Source organism: Mobula hypostoma, chromosome 9 (genome assembly GCF_963921235.1).
Source record: "Mobula hypostoma chromosome 9, sMobHyp1.1, whole genome shotgun sequence".
Classification (NCBI taxonomy): Eukaryota; Metazoa; Chordata; class Chondrichthyes; order Myliobatiformes; family Myliobatidae; genus Mobula; species Mobula hypostoma.
The window spans coordinates 17,403,792-17,417,311 of record NC_086105.1 but is presented as its reverse complement, the minus strand read 5'-3'; the positions used below and the strand labels follow the sequence as shown (position 1 = coordinate 17,417,311).

The 13,520-nt window shown below is 39.0% G+C and overlaps 1 protein-coding gene across 5 annotated transcripts in view; it reads left to right on the top strand.

Moving 5' to 3' along the window:
• LOC134351534 (interleukin-1 receptor-associated kinase 4-like) overlaps window positions 1-8,835 on the top strand; it is a 37,057-nt gene extending 28,222 nt beyond the window's left edge. For all 5 annotated transcript variants that reach the window (XM_063057807.1, XM_063057808.1, XM_063057809.1 and 2 more), the window contains 4 exons: window positions 1,983-2,166; window positions 5,449-5,511; window positions 8,233-8,391; window positions 8,477-8,835. In XM_063057807.1, the coding sequence (XP_062913877.1) occupies window positions 1,983-2,166; window positions 5,449-5,511; window positions 8,233-8,391; window positions 8,477-8,518 (448 nt within the window). In that variant the 3' untranslated portion in view covers window positions 8,519-8,835. The remainder of the gene's footprint in view (window positions 1-1,982; window positions 2,167-5,448; window positions 5,512-8,232; window positions 8,392-8,476) is intronic.
• The last annotated feature ends 4,685 nt before the right edge of the window (window positions 8,836-13,520 follow it).

The following is a 13,520-nucleotide window of genomic DNA, read 5'->3' as shown; positions in this document are numbered from 1 at the left end:
GGAGGGCTAACCATGTGCTACACCTTGCCCAAGGATGATCTGCAGGCTAATGGAGGGAAGGACTGCCTTACACCTCCTTTAGTAGAGACACATCCCCAGCTTGCCACCCAAAAATCTAACATCATAGAGGTAGAAATGAGTTAGCTTATTATAGGCATATAGTAAGTTGAAACAAACACTTGATTAGGAACAGAGGTTCATCATAGAATGTGGGAGTAAGGATCATGGACCAAAGGTGAAGCAGTTGGTTTGGATGACTGCAACCTGGCAATTTTAGCAGTCAGTAAGGAAGGGAATCACAGATTAGTCTTTTCATTGGGGATATGGTGAGGACATAAGGTAAGATAGCAGATGGTAGTGGTCTGCCATTGAAACAGTGGATCAGGGGATTGGCTGAAAACTGGGAATTAACATGGCGGGCCAGTGCCATGTGATGAAAGCAAGGATGAAATTAAATCACTTCACTGCCTTTCAGACTGTTTTGGGCCCAGGAATGTCCAATGATTGGGTAATTCTCAAAGGAGCATTGATGGAGAATTATGTAATTCTATGTTTCCTGAACAAGTAAGTTGCCAGGTATTTGCCAGTCAGAATTACAAAGAGATGGCCATTTTTATATTTCATTTGAGAATAAAGAAAAACTAGTTTTGAATTAATAGCCAGGCAGAAGTTAGAAAATTATATTATAATCAAATAAGTGCACCAACATTACTTTGTAACTTAACAGCCAGGCAAATGGAGGACAAAAATAAACTATAGAAGCTGAATTAAATCTCTGCTCAGTGCCCTTCACTCTCAGCCTTCCCTCCAGATGGTGACTCTTGATAGGGAAGGAAGTTTTGATTATTGCTAGAAATTATTTCCCTGTTAACATGTGGAGATGTCTGATTGCCTAAAGATGAGAGTGTGAATGCAAGAAGAAAAACATAATGAAAATCAGTAATAAATATTTTACAGTGGTCTTAAATTTGTAATATAGTCATTTCGGCTGTTAACCACACTCTGTTCCTCCCCATCTTTTATACCAGTTGGCTTTCCCAAGTTGAGAGCTGCAAGGCATCCTGTTCTCATACTTGCTGCTTAGTATTCTGAATAAACACTGTGTCATACATTTTAAGGGGCTCGATTTTAATGATACCTCCACTGTTGAAAGATCTTTGACCTATCATGCCCTTCAGAGCTGAGTGCTCTACGATGCACAGTCACAAGGGTGAAAAGTGTATTGGAAGCCAGTGGGCATGAACACAATAATCCCACTCTGTCACCATCATGGCAGAATGGAACATACTGCTTGTCTCACAGGAAAACTCCAGACTCCATTAACTTTCCTGTAAGTTTTATACTTTTCATCTCATTCTCATTAGGCATCCACAAACATATTAGTGAAGCTTCGTATGTGGAAGTGAATACAATGTTGACCAACTGCGGATGAAATTCTGACAATTGCACCTGTCGTGCTTTTTTAATCAGATACTGCAAGGAGGCAGACATTATAATCAGCTAAAGAAAATTACACCGCTAACTCCATAGGATAAAGACAGGACAAGACCTGTTGTTAAAGTGCTCTGGTCACCCCAGATAGGCTTTCATTTTATGAGTTTGGATGAAGACCCGATAAATTTACTTCTCTTTCTCCCAAATACCACCTTATCTTGTAGAGTGTTTCCAGCATTTTTTGTTTTTATTTCAGATTTTCAGCACTTTGAATTTGGTGGTTTTCATGTCCATTGGCAAATGCAGGGATTTTCAAACCTGTGTTTCTAATTAATATATATTTCTGAGAATGACTATTTAGTATACTGTATTGAGCACAAAACATGATGGTAAATCAGTTTAACTATTCTAAACACCATATGAACACCATATGTTTTCAAACACCATATGAACACCATACATGTGTAACTACAGAAGCAACAAAACTTGCTTTTCTCAAATAAATTGAAGTTCCTCAGAAGTTATTCTTTGATCATTTTGTTTTTCAGTGCAAATATCTTGTTGGATGCTTTGTTTGTTCCTAAAATTTCAGACTTTGGGCTTGCTCGGGCTGCATCACAATTAACACAGACCGTGATGACTGATAAGGTTGTAGGCACAACAGCATATATGGCTCCAGAGGCTTTACGTGGGGAGATTACACCAAAATCAGATCTTTTTAGCTTTGGAGTGGTAAGTAGTTAAATATTTTCCCTTGATACCTGAATGAATAATTAGGACTACAAATTGGTAAAAACAATACACAAATGCCATCGGAACAGTTGAAGCCAAGAATGTAGCCAATGGGTCTACAAATGTTGCATGTACAAGATCTGTAATCTTATTTTTGTGTTTCTATTTACAATCAGATAACTCTGATTTCATACAATGATGGAGCAGGTGTGAAGAGTTGACTGGCCTAAATCCTCCTAATTTGTATCTCTGTCCGTTTGCTCCTTTTGGTTTCTCATTTTCCAGCCTCTCTTTCATTTTTTGTGTACTTGTAAAACATTTTGGATTTTCTTTTATAGCACAGTATTTTTTCATGCATTTTCCATATTCTAGCCTTTCTGTAGTATTCAGCACTTGCTGCTTGATACGAGCTTCTCTTTTTTGCTTTATCTTCTACACACTTCATCATTCAGACAAGGTTTGGTGGGTTTTCACTTTTACTTTGTGATTTCCTTGAATCTTTCTTCAATATCTCCCATATTTCTGACACTGATTTGACTACAAGTAATTGTTTGCAGTCCAATTAACTTTCACTTTAGTATAAAAAGCCTACAGCTGCAATTGTATCTTCAACCAATATTGACATCCCAGTCCTTCTATATCTAGTTCTCTAACTCGATATTAAACTGTTGTCCTGCCCCCCTTTAAGCCCTATTTCAATTTAGCCTGAGTACAATGCAATCATCTAACTTATCTATATTTAATTATATACTATTAAGCACAGCAGATTCTTTTTCTATGTTCCATCCTTTAGTTTGCTCTTTTTTCCAAATGCTCTCATTAATTTTCTGGTTTTAATTTCCAACACTGCTTTTCTCTCCTCTGTATCAATACTTAGTTTCTCAATCTTGTTTAAATCCTCCCAGAAGCACAGCAAAACCACTCACAAGATTATTTACTCCTGGCCATGTTAAAGTGCAACCTGTCTGGACTTTAAAAGGCCCAGTTTTCCCAGAACTAATCCTAATGCAGTCCATTCTGTACATCTCTGCAGCTACACCATTTTTTTGCGCCATCCTGTTCATTCTATATTCACTGGCATGAGCATCTAACTGTAATCCAGATATTGCTGTGCTCAAGGTTCAGTTTAATTTCTTTTTTTTTAAACTCCTTATCTCCTACACAATCTGAAATCTATTTTTTGTACTCTTGTCAAAATGACTATGAGTCAGTATTCATCTATTCCTTCTAAGATGTTCCATAGCAACTCAATGATATTCTGGATCCTGATACCAGAGAAGCAATGTACCATTATGAAATCACATCTTCAATGCTAGAAAAGCATTTCTTCTGTCGTAACTATAGAACCCCCAATAACTGTTGTTCACTTGACCTTTCTACTCTATCTCAAACAGCTGAGCCATCCATGGTGTGTTATCATTTTGCTTTGGCTACATTTCCACAGGGTTGCCGTTTCTTTAGCATTTTGTCTGTTTTTTCACAAGGCCGAGTTGCTAGCTCGATGCTCAATCCAGCACAAATGGAAAGTGTGCAAGGAGCCGGCCAGATTCGAACCTGGGACCACTCGCCTCAAAGTCTGGTGCAGATGTCACTACACCATTTATCTCCACTTCTTTTTACTTAGCCTATTGCTGCTAAAATGTGCAGCCATATTACCCCCAGACTCTACTTTTCCAATACTTTACTGATCTTCATGCTATTTCTAGAAACAATCGTGTGTCATTTAGGATATTTTCCCCATTAACCACTGTTCTTCACTTTTTTTTGAGACCTTGCTAAAATCCTTTATGAACATTCTTTTAGTCTCTTTCCTTTTGACATCCATTTGATTACTTAAAATACTGCAATTTATTCTGTAACTTTATTTCTGGCATTTATTAAACATCTTTAAATTGGCAGGTTAAAAGCTATAAAAATTATATTCTTATAAGTTGAATAAAATCAAGAAATCAATATAGTTCTATTTTAAAAACCCAGTATTAAAACCAATTACTAATACTATGATATTTTCAAAGCATTCACTTTTATTCTTTCAATGGTTGAATGGTTCAATTTAATATCAGAGAATGTTTACAGTATACAACCTGAAATTCTTCCTCTTTGCAGCCATCCACAAAACAGAAAAACCCTCAAAGAATGAATGACAGAAACATCAGAACCCCAAAGCCCCCTTCGCCCTCTCATGCACAAGCAGTTGCAAAAGCATCAACCCTCCACCTCCCTCCACTTGCACTAGTAAAAGAACTGACCATCACTCCTCTCACCATAGGAAAGCCCTCAAAGAGACCTTGATCTAGGGGCCAACAAAAACTACAGTCCGTCCCAACACCTCAGTATGTCAGACAGGCTCTCTCTCACTAGTGAGGGTGAGAGAGTTTGCTCCTGCAGCAGCGAGAGTGGGACTCGCTGTTTCAATATTGCAATCTCCCGCATTGCAGAAAAAGTCTCCCGACTTAAGGACCAACAGGCTCTCACTCACCAGAGATGGAGAGGTAGAGAGGATCGCTCGAGTATAGGGGCCTTCTAGCGACAGCAGCGTATACCACCTGCTGTCTCAATGTTTCAGTCACCGCTTCCAGCTGCACCCCAAAGACGCAGGTCTCCCCCCAGGCCACACGTAGAGATAGCGAAACGCCAGGCTGCATGGCGGGTCTGAGAATGAGAACCCACTGCTCATGGAGAGCCGCAGTTTGAGCTGCAGCTATAGATCATGGACTCCGACAGGGCCACAGCCACCTTGAAAGGAAAAGGAAGACATGAGAAAAAAAGAATAAGTTGTGTCACAGACAAAGTGGAAGAAGTCACCTAGGTCTGCAGAACCTCTGGCATCATCATGTCAAACATTTTTCATAGAGTTCGTACAGTCTACAAATCGGACTGACATCTTACATTATCCTTTTAAAAATTGAAGTTATAAATATTACATTAATCAGAATTAGGTCTAATATCACTGGAATATGTCATGAAATTTGTTAACATTAATGTTAGTGTAAAAAGAATGAATAGGACTTCAAATAATCGCACTATTGTGACAAATAATAAAATAATAAATGTATTTATTATTTGATAATAATAAAATAAATCAGGTGCATATTACAGAGGAATACTGACATTAAGAAGATCTGATTTCCCCCCACTGGATTTCCCATTTTCCTCTGCAATTCCCATAAAGCAATCCAGCAAGACTAGACAAAACAATATTAACAAATGTTGCAGACTTAGCATATTACTAGGCATGTTGTGAAAAATGAATAACTGTACGTTTCTCCTCTTTGCATTTAGGTCTTACTGGAAATAATAACAGGACTTAAAGCAGTCGATGAGCATCGTGAACCACAACTGTTGGTAATACAATATTTCAACTTCACAGTTTCAGAACTAATGTTTTAGGCCTATGTCTAGCTCATTGTGAAGAAAATTGGTTTTTCCCCCTTTTGGAATAGCACGGTGATACTGCAGTTAGTGCAACTGTCACACAGCCGTACAGCTTGGGTTCAATTCTGATCTCTGGTGTTGTCTATTTGAGTTTGCATATTCTCCCTGTTCCTGCATAGGCTTACCCCATATGTTCCAGGTTTCTCCCACTTTCCAAGATCTCCTGATTATGAGATCAGAAAGCTTGGCTGATGTCCAGTGCCTATAAAAAGTGCTCACCACCCTCACCCGACTTGGAAATTTTCATGTTTTATTGTTTCACAACATTGAATCATAGTGGATTTAATTTGACTTTTTTGACATTGATCAACAGAAAAAGCCTTTTGTGACAAAGTAAAAATGGATCTCAACAAAGTGATCTAAATTACTTACCAATATTAACCACAGAACAATTGATTGCATAAGTATTCATACCACCCCCCCCCCTTTGAATGACACACCAAATTACCACTGGTGCAGCCAATTGGTTTTAGAAGTCACATAATTAAATGGGGATCACAGCGTGCAGTCAAGGTTTTTCAATTGATTGTAGTGAAAATACACCTGTATCTGGAAGGTCCAACTGCTGGTGAGTCAGTATCCTGACAAAAACCACACCACCAAGATAAAAGAACAATCCTAGCAACTCCACGAAAGAGTTATTGAAAAGCACAAGTCAGGAGATAGATACAAGAAAATTTCGAAATTACTTCAAATCACTCAGGTTGGAGGAACATCACTTTATATTCCGTCTGGGTAGCTTCCAACCTGATGGCATGAACATTGACTTCTCTAACTTCCGCTAATGCCCCACCTCCCCCTCGCACCCCCATCCGTTATTTATTTTTATACACACATTCTTTCTCTCACTCTCCTTTTTCTCCCTCTGTCCCTCTGACTATACCCCTTGCCCATCCTCTGGGTTCACCCCCCACTTGTCTTTCTCCCTGGGCCTCCTGTCCCATGATCCTGTCATATCCCCTTTGCCAATCACCTGTCCAGCTCTTGGCTCCATCCCTCCCCCTCCTGTCTTCTCCTATCATTTTGAATCTCCCCCTCCCTCTCCCACTTTCAAATCTCTTGCTAACTCTTCCTTCAGTTAGTCCTGACGAAGGGTCTCGGCCTGAAACATCGACTGTACCTCTTCCTAGAGATGCTGCCTGGCCTGCTGCGTTCACCAGCAACTTTGATGTGTGTTGCTTGAATTTCCAGCATCTGCAGAATTCCTGTTGTTTAAATAACTGAATATCCTTCGGAGTACAGTAAAGTCAAAAATAAAGAAATGGAAAGAATATGGCACAGATGTAAATCTGTCCAGAGCAGGCAGTCCTCAAAAACTGAATGACCATGCAAGAAGGGGAAGCCACCAAGAGAGACTTGACAACTGTGGCAGAGATGGGAGAGACTGCGCTTACAACAACTGTTGCCCGGGCGCTTCACCAGTCGCAGCTTTATGGGAGTGTGGCAAAGAGAAAGCCACTGTTGAAAAAAACTGACATGAAATCTCGGCTAGAGTTTGCCAGAAAGCAAGTGGGAGACTTTGCTATAGTCTGATAAAAACCAAAATTGAGTGTTTTGGCCATCAGGCTAAACGTTATATTTGGTGTAAGCAAATCGTTGCACATCATCAAAAACACACCATCCCAACCATGAGGCAAGGTGGTGGTTGCATCATGCTGTGGGGATGCTTCACTGCAGCAGCCCCTGGAAAACTTGCGAGGATAGAAGGTAAGATGAATAAAGGAAAATACAGGGAAATCCTGAAGGAAAACCTGATGCAGTCTGCAAGAGAACTACGACTTGGAAGAATGTTTTTTTTTGCAGCAAGACAATGTCTCCAAGCATAAAGCCAAAGCTACACAGGAATGACTCAAAACCAACAAAGTTAATATCCTGGAGTGGCCAAGTCAGAGTCCAGACCTCAATCCAACTGGGAATTTGTGGCTGGGCTTGAAAAGGGCTGTTCACTCATGATCCCCATGCAAACTGACAGAGCTTGAGCAGTTTTTTTAAAGAAGAATGGGGAAAATCGCAGTGTTCAGATGTGCAAAGCTGATAGAGACCTACCCACATAGACTGAAAGGTGCATCTACTAAATACTGATTTGAAGGGGGTGAATACTTGTGTAATCAATTATTTTGTATTATATATTTGTAATTAATTTAGATCAGTTTGTAGAAATCTGTTTTCACTTTGACACAAAATGTCTTTTTCTGTTGATCAATGTCAAAAAAAGCCAAATTAGATCCACTGTGATTCAATGTTGTAAAACAATAAAACATGAAAACTTACAAGGGAGGTGAATACTTTCTATAGGCATTGTAAATTACCCCTGTAGGTGGCTGGTGTATGAATTGTTAAGTTATCTCTGAGAGAACAAGTTGCAGGGAAATTAATTGGAGAGATGGGAATAGGCAGAGTCTCAGTGAATCTATGGGGCCTCCTTCTGTACCAGAAGGATATATAAACTTTAGTTCCTAACATTGTTGTGAATACAACTTATGATGCTGTGAGGTACTAGCATGGTGAAATGGGATATTTGCAGAATTGTGTTAAATAATGAATAAAATATAAATCAACTGATCATTGTGTTATGTTGAATTAAAGTTAATATTCACATTTATTAGTTTCACTTTCTCTTTAATCCTAAAGCTTGATATCAAGGAAGAAATAGATGAAGAAGAAAAGACAGTTGAAGATTATGTTGACAAAAAAATGCATGACTGGAACTCTGTATCAATTAAGAAAATGTATTTAACAGCAAGGCAGTGCTTAAATGAAAAAAAGAACAAGAGACCGGATATTACAGAGGTATGTAGCTATAATGTATCTTCGAATTAAAGGGTTCATAGCCATTTTAAAAATTAAATGTAAAAATATTTTAATGCTTTTGCAGGTATATAATTCATTGAAAGAGACTTCAGTTACTTCACAATGAGCTGGAATTGTCTTCCTGGTTACAAGAGAAGTATTATTTGGGACACAGTGTAAACTTTGCAATTTGATATATCCAGAGTATCCTTGAATAAACCTTTTATTTCTTATGTGTCTGCATATTGTATATACTGTATATTCAGAATAATAATTCTCATGTACACTATCTATATTACTAGAAATGGTGCTGTTTATCAATTTTAGTTATTAACAAAGGAGGATAAACTATACAATGCATTCTCTTCACCCCAGTTTCATTTTTCTATACTGATCCTGTTGCCAAAGAAATATATGTTATTTCTTGTAAAAAATGGATTGTTTTTTCCAACAAGATTACATTAAAGTATTATTTAGATGTTATGAATCATAACATTATCTGAACATATCTATATTGTCATTTATGGATTGCTAATCTCAAAGCCAGAAGTGAACATATCACTTCAGTTGCCTGGTAGTGATGACTATGGAGCAGCCAACTGCTGGAAGATGGAAGTGATGGCATAGACATACTGGGCCAAAGTTTCTGTTTCCATTCTGTATAGTTCCATAACAGGAAAACCAGCCAGATTTTACATCTACCTGGAAATCTATTTGAGGAATCCTGATCTATAGGGTTAATGATAAAGTGATAGAAAGTGGAATTATGCTGTCAAATCTTTACTGAGTGAAATGGAGACAGATGCCCAAGTGCACGCCAGGTTGGAAACCCCTGCTCTAGGGACTTTTATCTCTCATCTCTGTTGATCTCTAGTTAGGTAGTGTTTGTTTATTCAATGATTGAGATAACCAATTTCCCCCAGGATCAATAAAGTATGACTATGACTATGACTATACAGTGTGGGATAGACCCTTCCAGCCAGTTGAGCTTCACCACCTGGCAGTACCCCAATTTAATCCTAGCCTAATCACAGGACAGCTTACAATGACCAATTAACCTATCAACCAGTACGTTTTTGGACTGTGGGAGGAAACCCACGCAGTCACGGAGAGAATATACAAACTCTTAACAGACAGTGGCGGGAATTAACCTCCCGTTACCTGTACTGTAAAGCATCATGCTAACCACTATGCTAACTTGCCACCCATATTTTAAGAGACATGTTTGTCACTGATAAAAACAAAATACATTTAAGTTCAACTTATGTCGGTATTTGTAGAATCGGGTACCATCAATAGATGCATTTTAGACACACACACACACACACACACACACACACACACACACACACACACACACACACACACACACACACACACATGGTACTGAAGCGTCCCTTGTCATTCAATGTTGTGGTCTTTAATATTTGAGATAGTTAACTTGAGGCTCATCTGACCAAACAATATCACTGGATCATTTACATTTGAAAAAACAGGAGAGTTCTCAGTGTCCTTGCATCTATCCCTCAACCAGCACCACAAATACAAGTTGTTGGATGAAGATTTATGGACTATGCCAACTGTAAATTAGATGCTTCATGTTGAATAATACAACAGTAATAATATTTCAAAAAATACTTCACTGGCACACCTGAGAAGTCATTCCCCAAAAAGAGCCTCTTGCCTCAAAGGATCTCCTTGACTAATTTATCTTTTAAAATCTTTTTATTAAGTAAGTATACAAAAAGGTAAGCCATATAGACACTAATACATTGTTAGAATATAATAAAATTACAGAAGATATTAATACAAAAAAAATACTACAAACAATGTAATTTAAACATACCAAGGTAACATAATAGTATACTAATTTTTAACTCTGTTTAACTCTGTTTGGTTTCAAGTTAGCCCATTGCTTTGCGTTGCTTTTAGTTAGTTGCACGGTGGGTTTTTTTGGGGGGGGGGTTTTCTTTTTCTCTATTGATATATATATAAAATTAGTATACTATTATGTTTCCTTGACTAATTTATCAACACCTTTTATATTTTTAATCCCCACAGCTCTTAACCTACGGAGCAGGGAAGGATTAATTTGACCCAGCTTGTCAAACACAAATGAAAAAAATGCCCAAATTAACAGTAATATTTTAATATTACATTTAATATACAAGTATTAATGGAACATCTGGAGATCAAATTAATGTCAATTAATCAGATTTGTGTCAATGATTGTGAATCAGTAGTGATAGTAGTCATAGTCATACTTTATTGATCCTGGGGGGAATTGTTTTTCGTTACAGTTGCACCATAGATAATAAATAGTATTAGAACCATAAACAGTTTAATATGTAAATTATGCCAGTAAATTATGAAATAAGACCAGGACCAGCCTATTGGCTCAGGGTGTCTGGCCCTCCAAGGGAGGAGCCGTAAAGTTTGATGGCCACAGGCAGGAATGACTTCCTATGACGCTCTATGTTGCATCTCAGTGGAATGAGTCTCTGGCTGAATGTACTCCTGTGCCCAACCAGTACATTATGTAGTGGATGGGAGACATTGACCAAGACAGCATGCAACTTAGACAGCATCCTTTTTTCAGACACCACTGTGAGAGAGTCCAGTTCCATCCCCACAACATCACTGGCCTTACGAATGAGTTTGTTGATTCTGTTGGTGTCTGCTACCCTCAGCCTGCTGCCCCAGCACACAACAGCAAACATGATAGCACTGGCCACCACAGACTCGTAGAACATCCTCAGTATCGTCTGGCAGATGTTAAAGGACCTCAGTCTCCTCAGGAAATAGAGACGGCTCTGACTCTTCTTGTAGACAGCCTCAGTGTTCTTTGACCAGTCCAGTTTATTGTCAATTCGTATCCCCAGGTATTTGTAATCATCCATGTCCACACTGACCCCCTGGATGGAAACAGGGGTCACCGGTACCTTAGCTCTCCTCGGGTCTACCTGAGGAGATAGGAATGGAAGCTGCTCACGGGCAAAAGAGGCTGAAGTACTCAGACCTGGCAGCAGAATGTAAGAAAGGTAGCTAGAGGACCATCATCTACCGATGGAGGTAGGATGCCAGGGCTTCGTCGGGGCATTGATGACAAGGTTACTTCATGATATGGCAGTGACTGAGGCGAGGCTCAGGTGGGTCACCAGAGAGTTAGCTGAAGAGGCAGGAAGGGACAGCTTTTGGTTGTGGCTGAGGAGGAAGGACAGAAATTGGGGGACTGACTAACCCCATTGGAAGCTGCAGGGGGTGACAGTGTGACGTCCCTGCCACTGCTCCGCCACCAGGAGATGTGATGTACCAGGGCTAAGGGAGAAGAACATCAGTGAACAGTGGTCCCCAGCTGATGACCCTGCAGCTGACCCAACGGCATTATTCGAGGTAACATCAAGCAGGAAACATCTTCCTGGAAATCTCATTCCATTATTGGCAATTTTAAATGTCACTAATTATTTCCGATCTGGTCTAAGTTCAGAGTTAATGACATAACGACCATGATATTTGAAAGACTTAAACAAAACAAAAACATGTACAGGTATAGTTTGTAATTAAAAATGCTACAATAATTGATTTAATAACTTCTCATCAACATATTAACATTTGTTCCTCACCAATAATTTGATTAGCAAATTTAGCAGTTGGTCCCATGTACATGTGATTGCATTTAACAAATTTGTCACAAGTTTACTTAAAGCCAGGTTGAAACCTTGTTGAAGTTAATGATATCTGAATTATACATCTCAACTTTAAATGAGGCGTCAAAAGTATCTTAACTACAGTTGATGAGACCATATGTATTAACTATAAAAGCTTAAAAGACTTCTTATGCATTAATAATGGTGTTTACCATTCAAGGATACATAATAGGTGTCACTAAATTTATGACACAAATCATCATTGTAATTACACTCAATGGCCACCTTATTAAGTACTTCCTGCATCATGCTCGTCTTCTGCTGCTGCAGCCTATCCACTTCAAGGTTTGGCATATACTGCATTCAGAATACACCACTGTTGCAACGCATGGTTATGTGAGTCATTGTCACCTTCCAGTCAGCTTGAACCAGCATAGCTGTTCTCCTCTGACCTTTCTCGTTAGCAGTGTGTTTTTACCCACAGAATTGCCGTTCATTGGATGTTTTTGTTTCTCACACCATTCTCTGTAAATTCTAGAAACTGTTGTGCATGAAAATCGCAGGAGATCAGCAGTTTCCAAGATAGTCACAAAATCCATCTGGCACCAGCAATCACTCCACAGTCAAAGTCATTTAGATCACATTTTATCCCTATTCTGATGTTGGTCTGAACAACAACTGAACCTCTTAACCATGTTTGTGTGCTTTTATGCATCAAGTTGCTACCACATGATTGGCTGATTAGGTATAACAAGCAGGTGTACAAGAGGTACCTAATGAAGAGGCCACTGTATATGAAAGCTTGAGGGTTTTAGTAGGGTGAGCAATTCAGTCATTCCTGTTTTTAAGTTTTAGCCTGCAAGTATTGGTCATGGTGCTAAGACTAGGAAGAGATCTAAGGTGTTTTGGTTTTAGTCAAGGAGTTAATTGAATTAGGTATACAAGTAGTGTTGGTATTGATGATAGGAATATTGGAATTAGTTGGAGAGATGAGATTTTTCTTTGGCTTGGTCTGTCAATGCAGGAGGGTCAGGATAGCATGTTTTAAAAATGACCTTAGACCTAATGAATGGATAGAAGATTTAGTTCCAAATTAAATTGTAAAAACTCAGTTTTATTAAGATCAAGTACATATTTAAAACGAGAGCTTCGCAGGCGTTAGTCAATTGTGTGGGGCCTACCAGCGGCGGCAACTGAGCTCAACGGAGGAGTGCTTCTTGCAGGTCAGAGTCAGTGACTTAAAACGAGAGCTTCGCGGGCATTAGTCCATTGTGTGAGGCCTATCAGCAGCGGCAACTGAGCTTAACAAAGTAAATAAAGGTACAGAAGGGATAAGCGGAATGGCCATTGTCAGGAGTAGGCCAGTGGCGAGAGTAGAAGCAACAGGCTTTTGCTCATTCAGGTTTCAGCGATGTAAGTGGGTAAGTGGGCTTCGTTTTTGGTTTTTCTTTGCTTTTTTTTGAGGAATAGCGAGCATGTCGT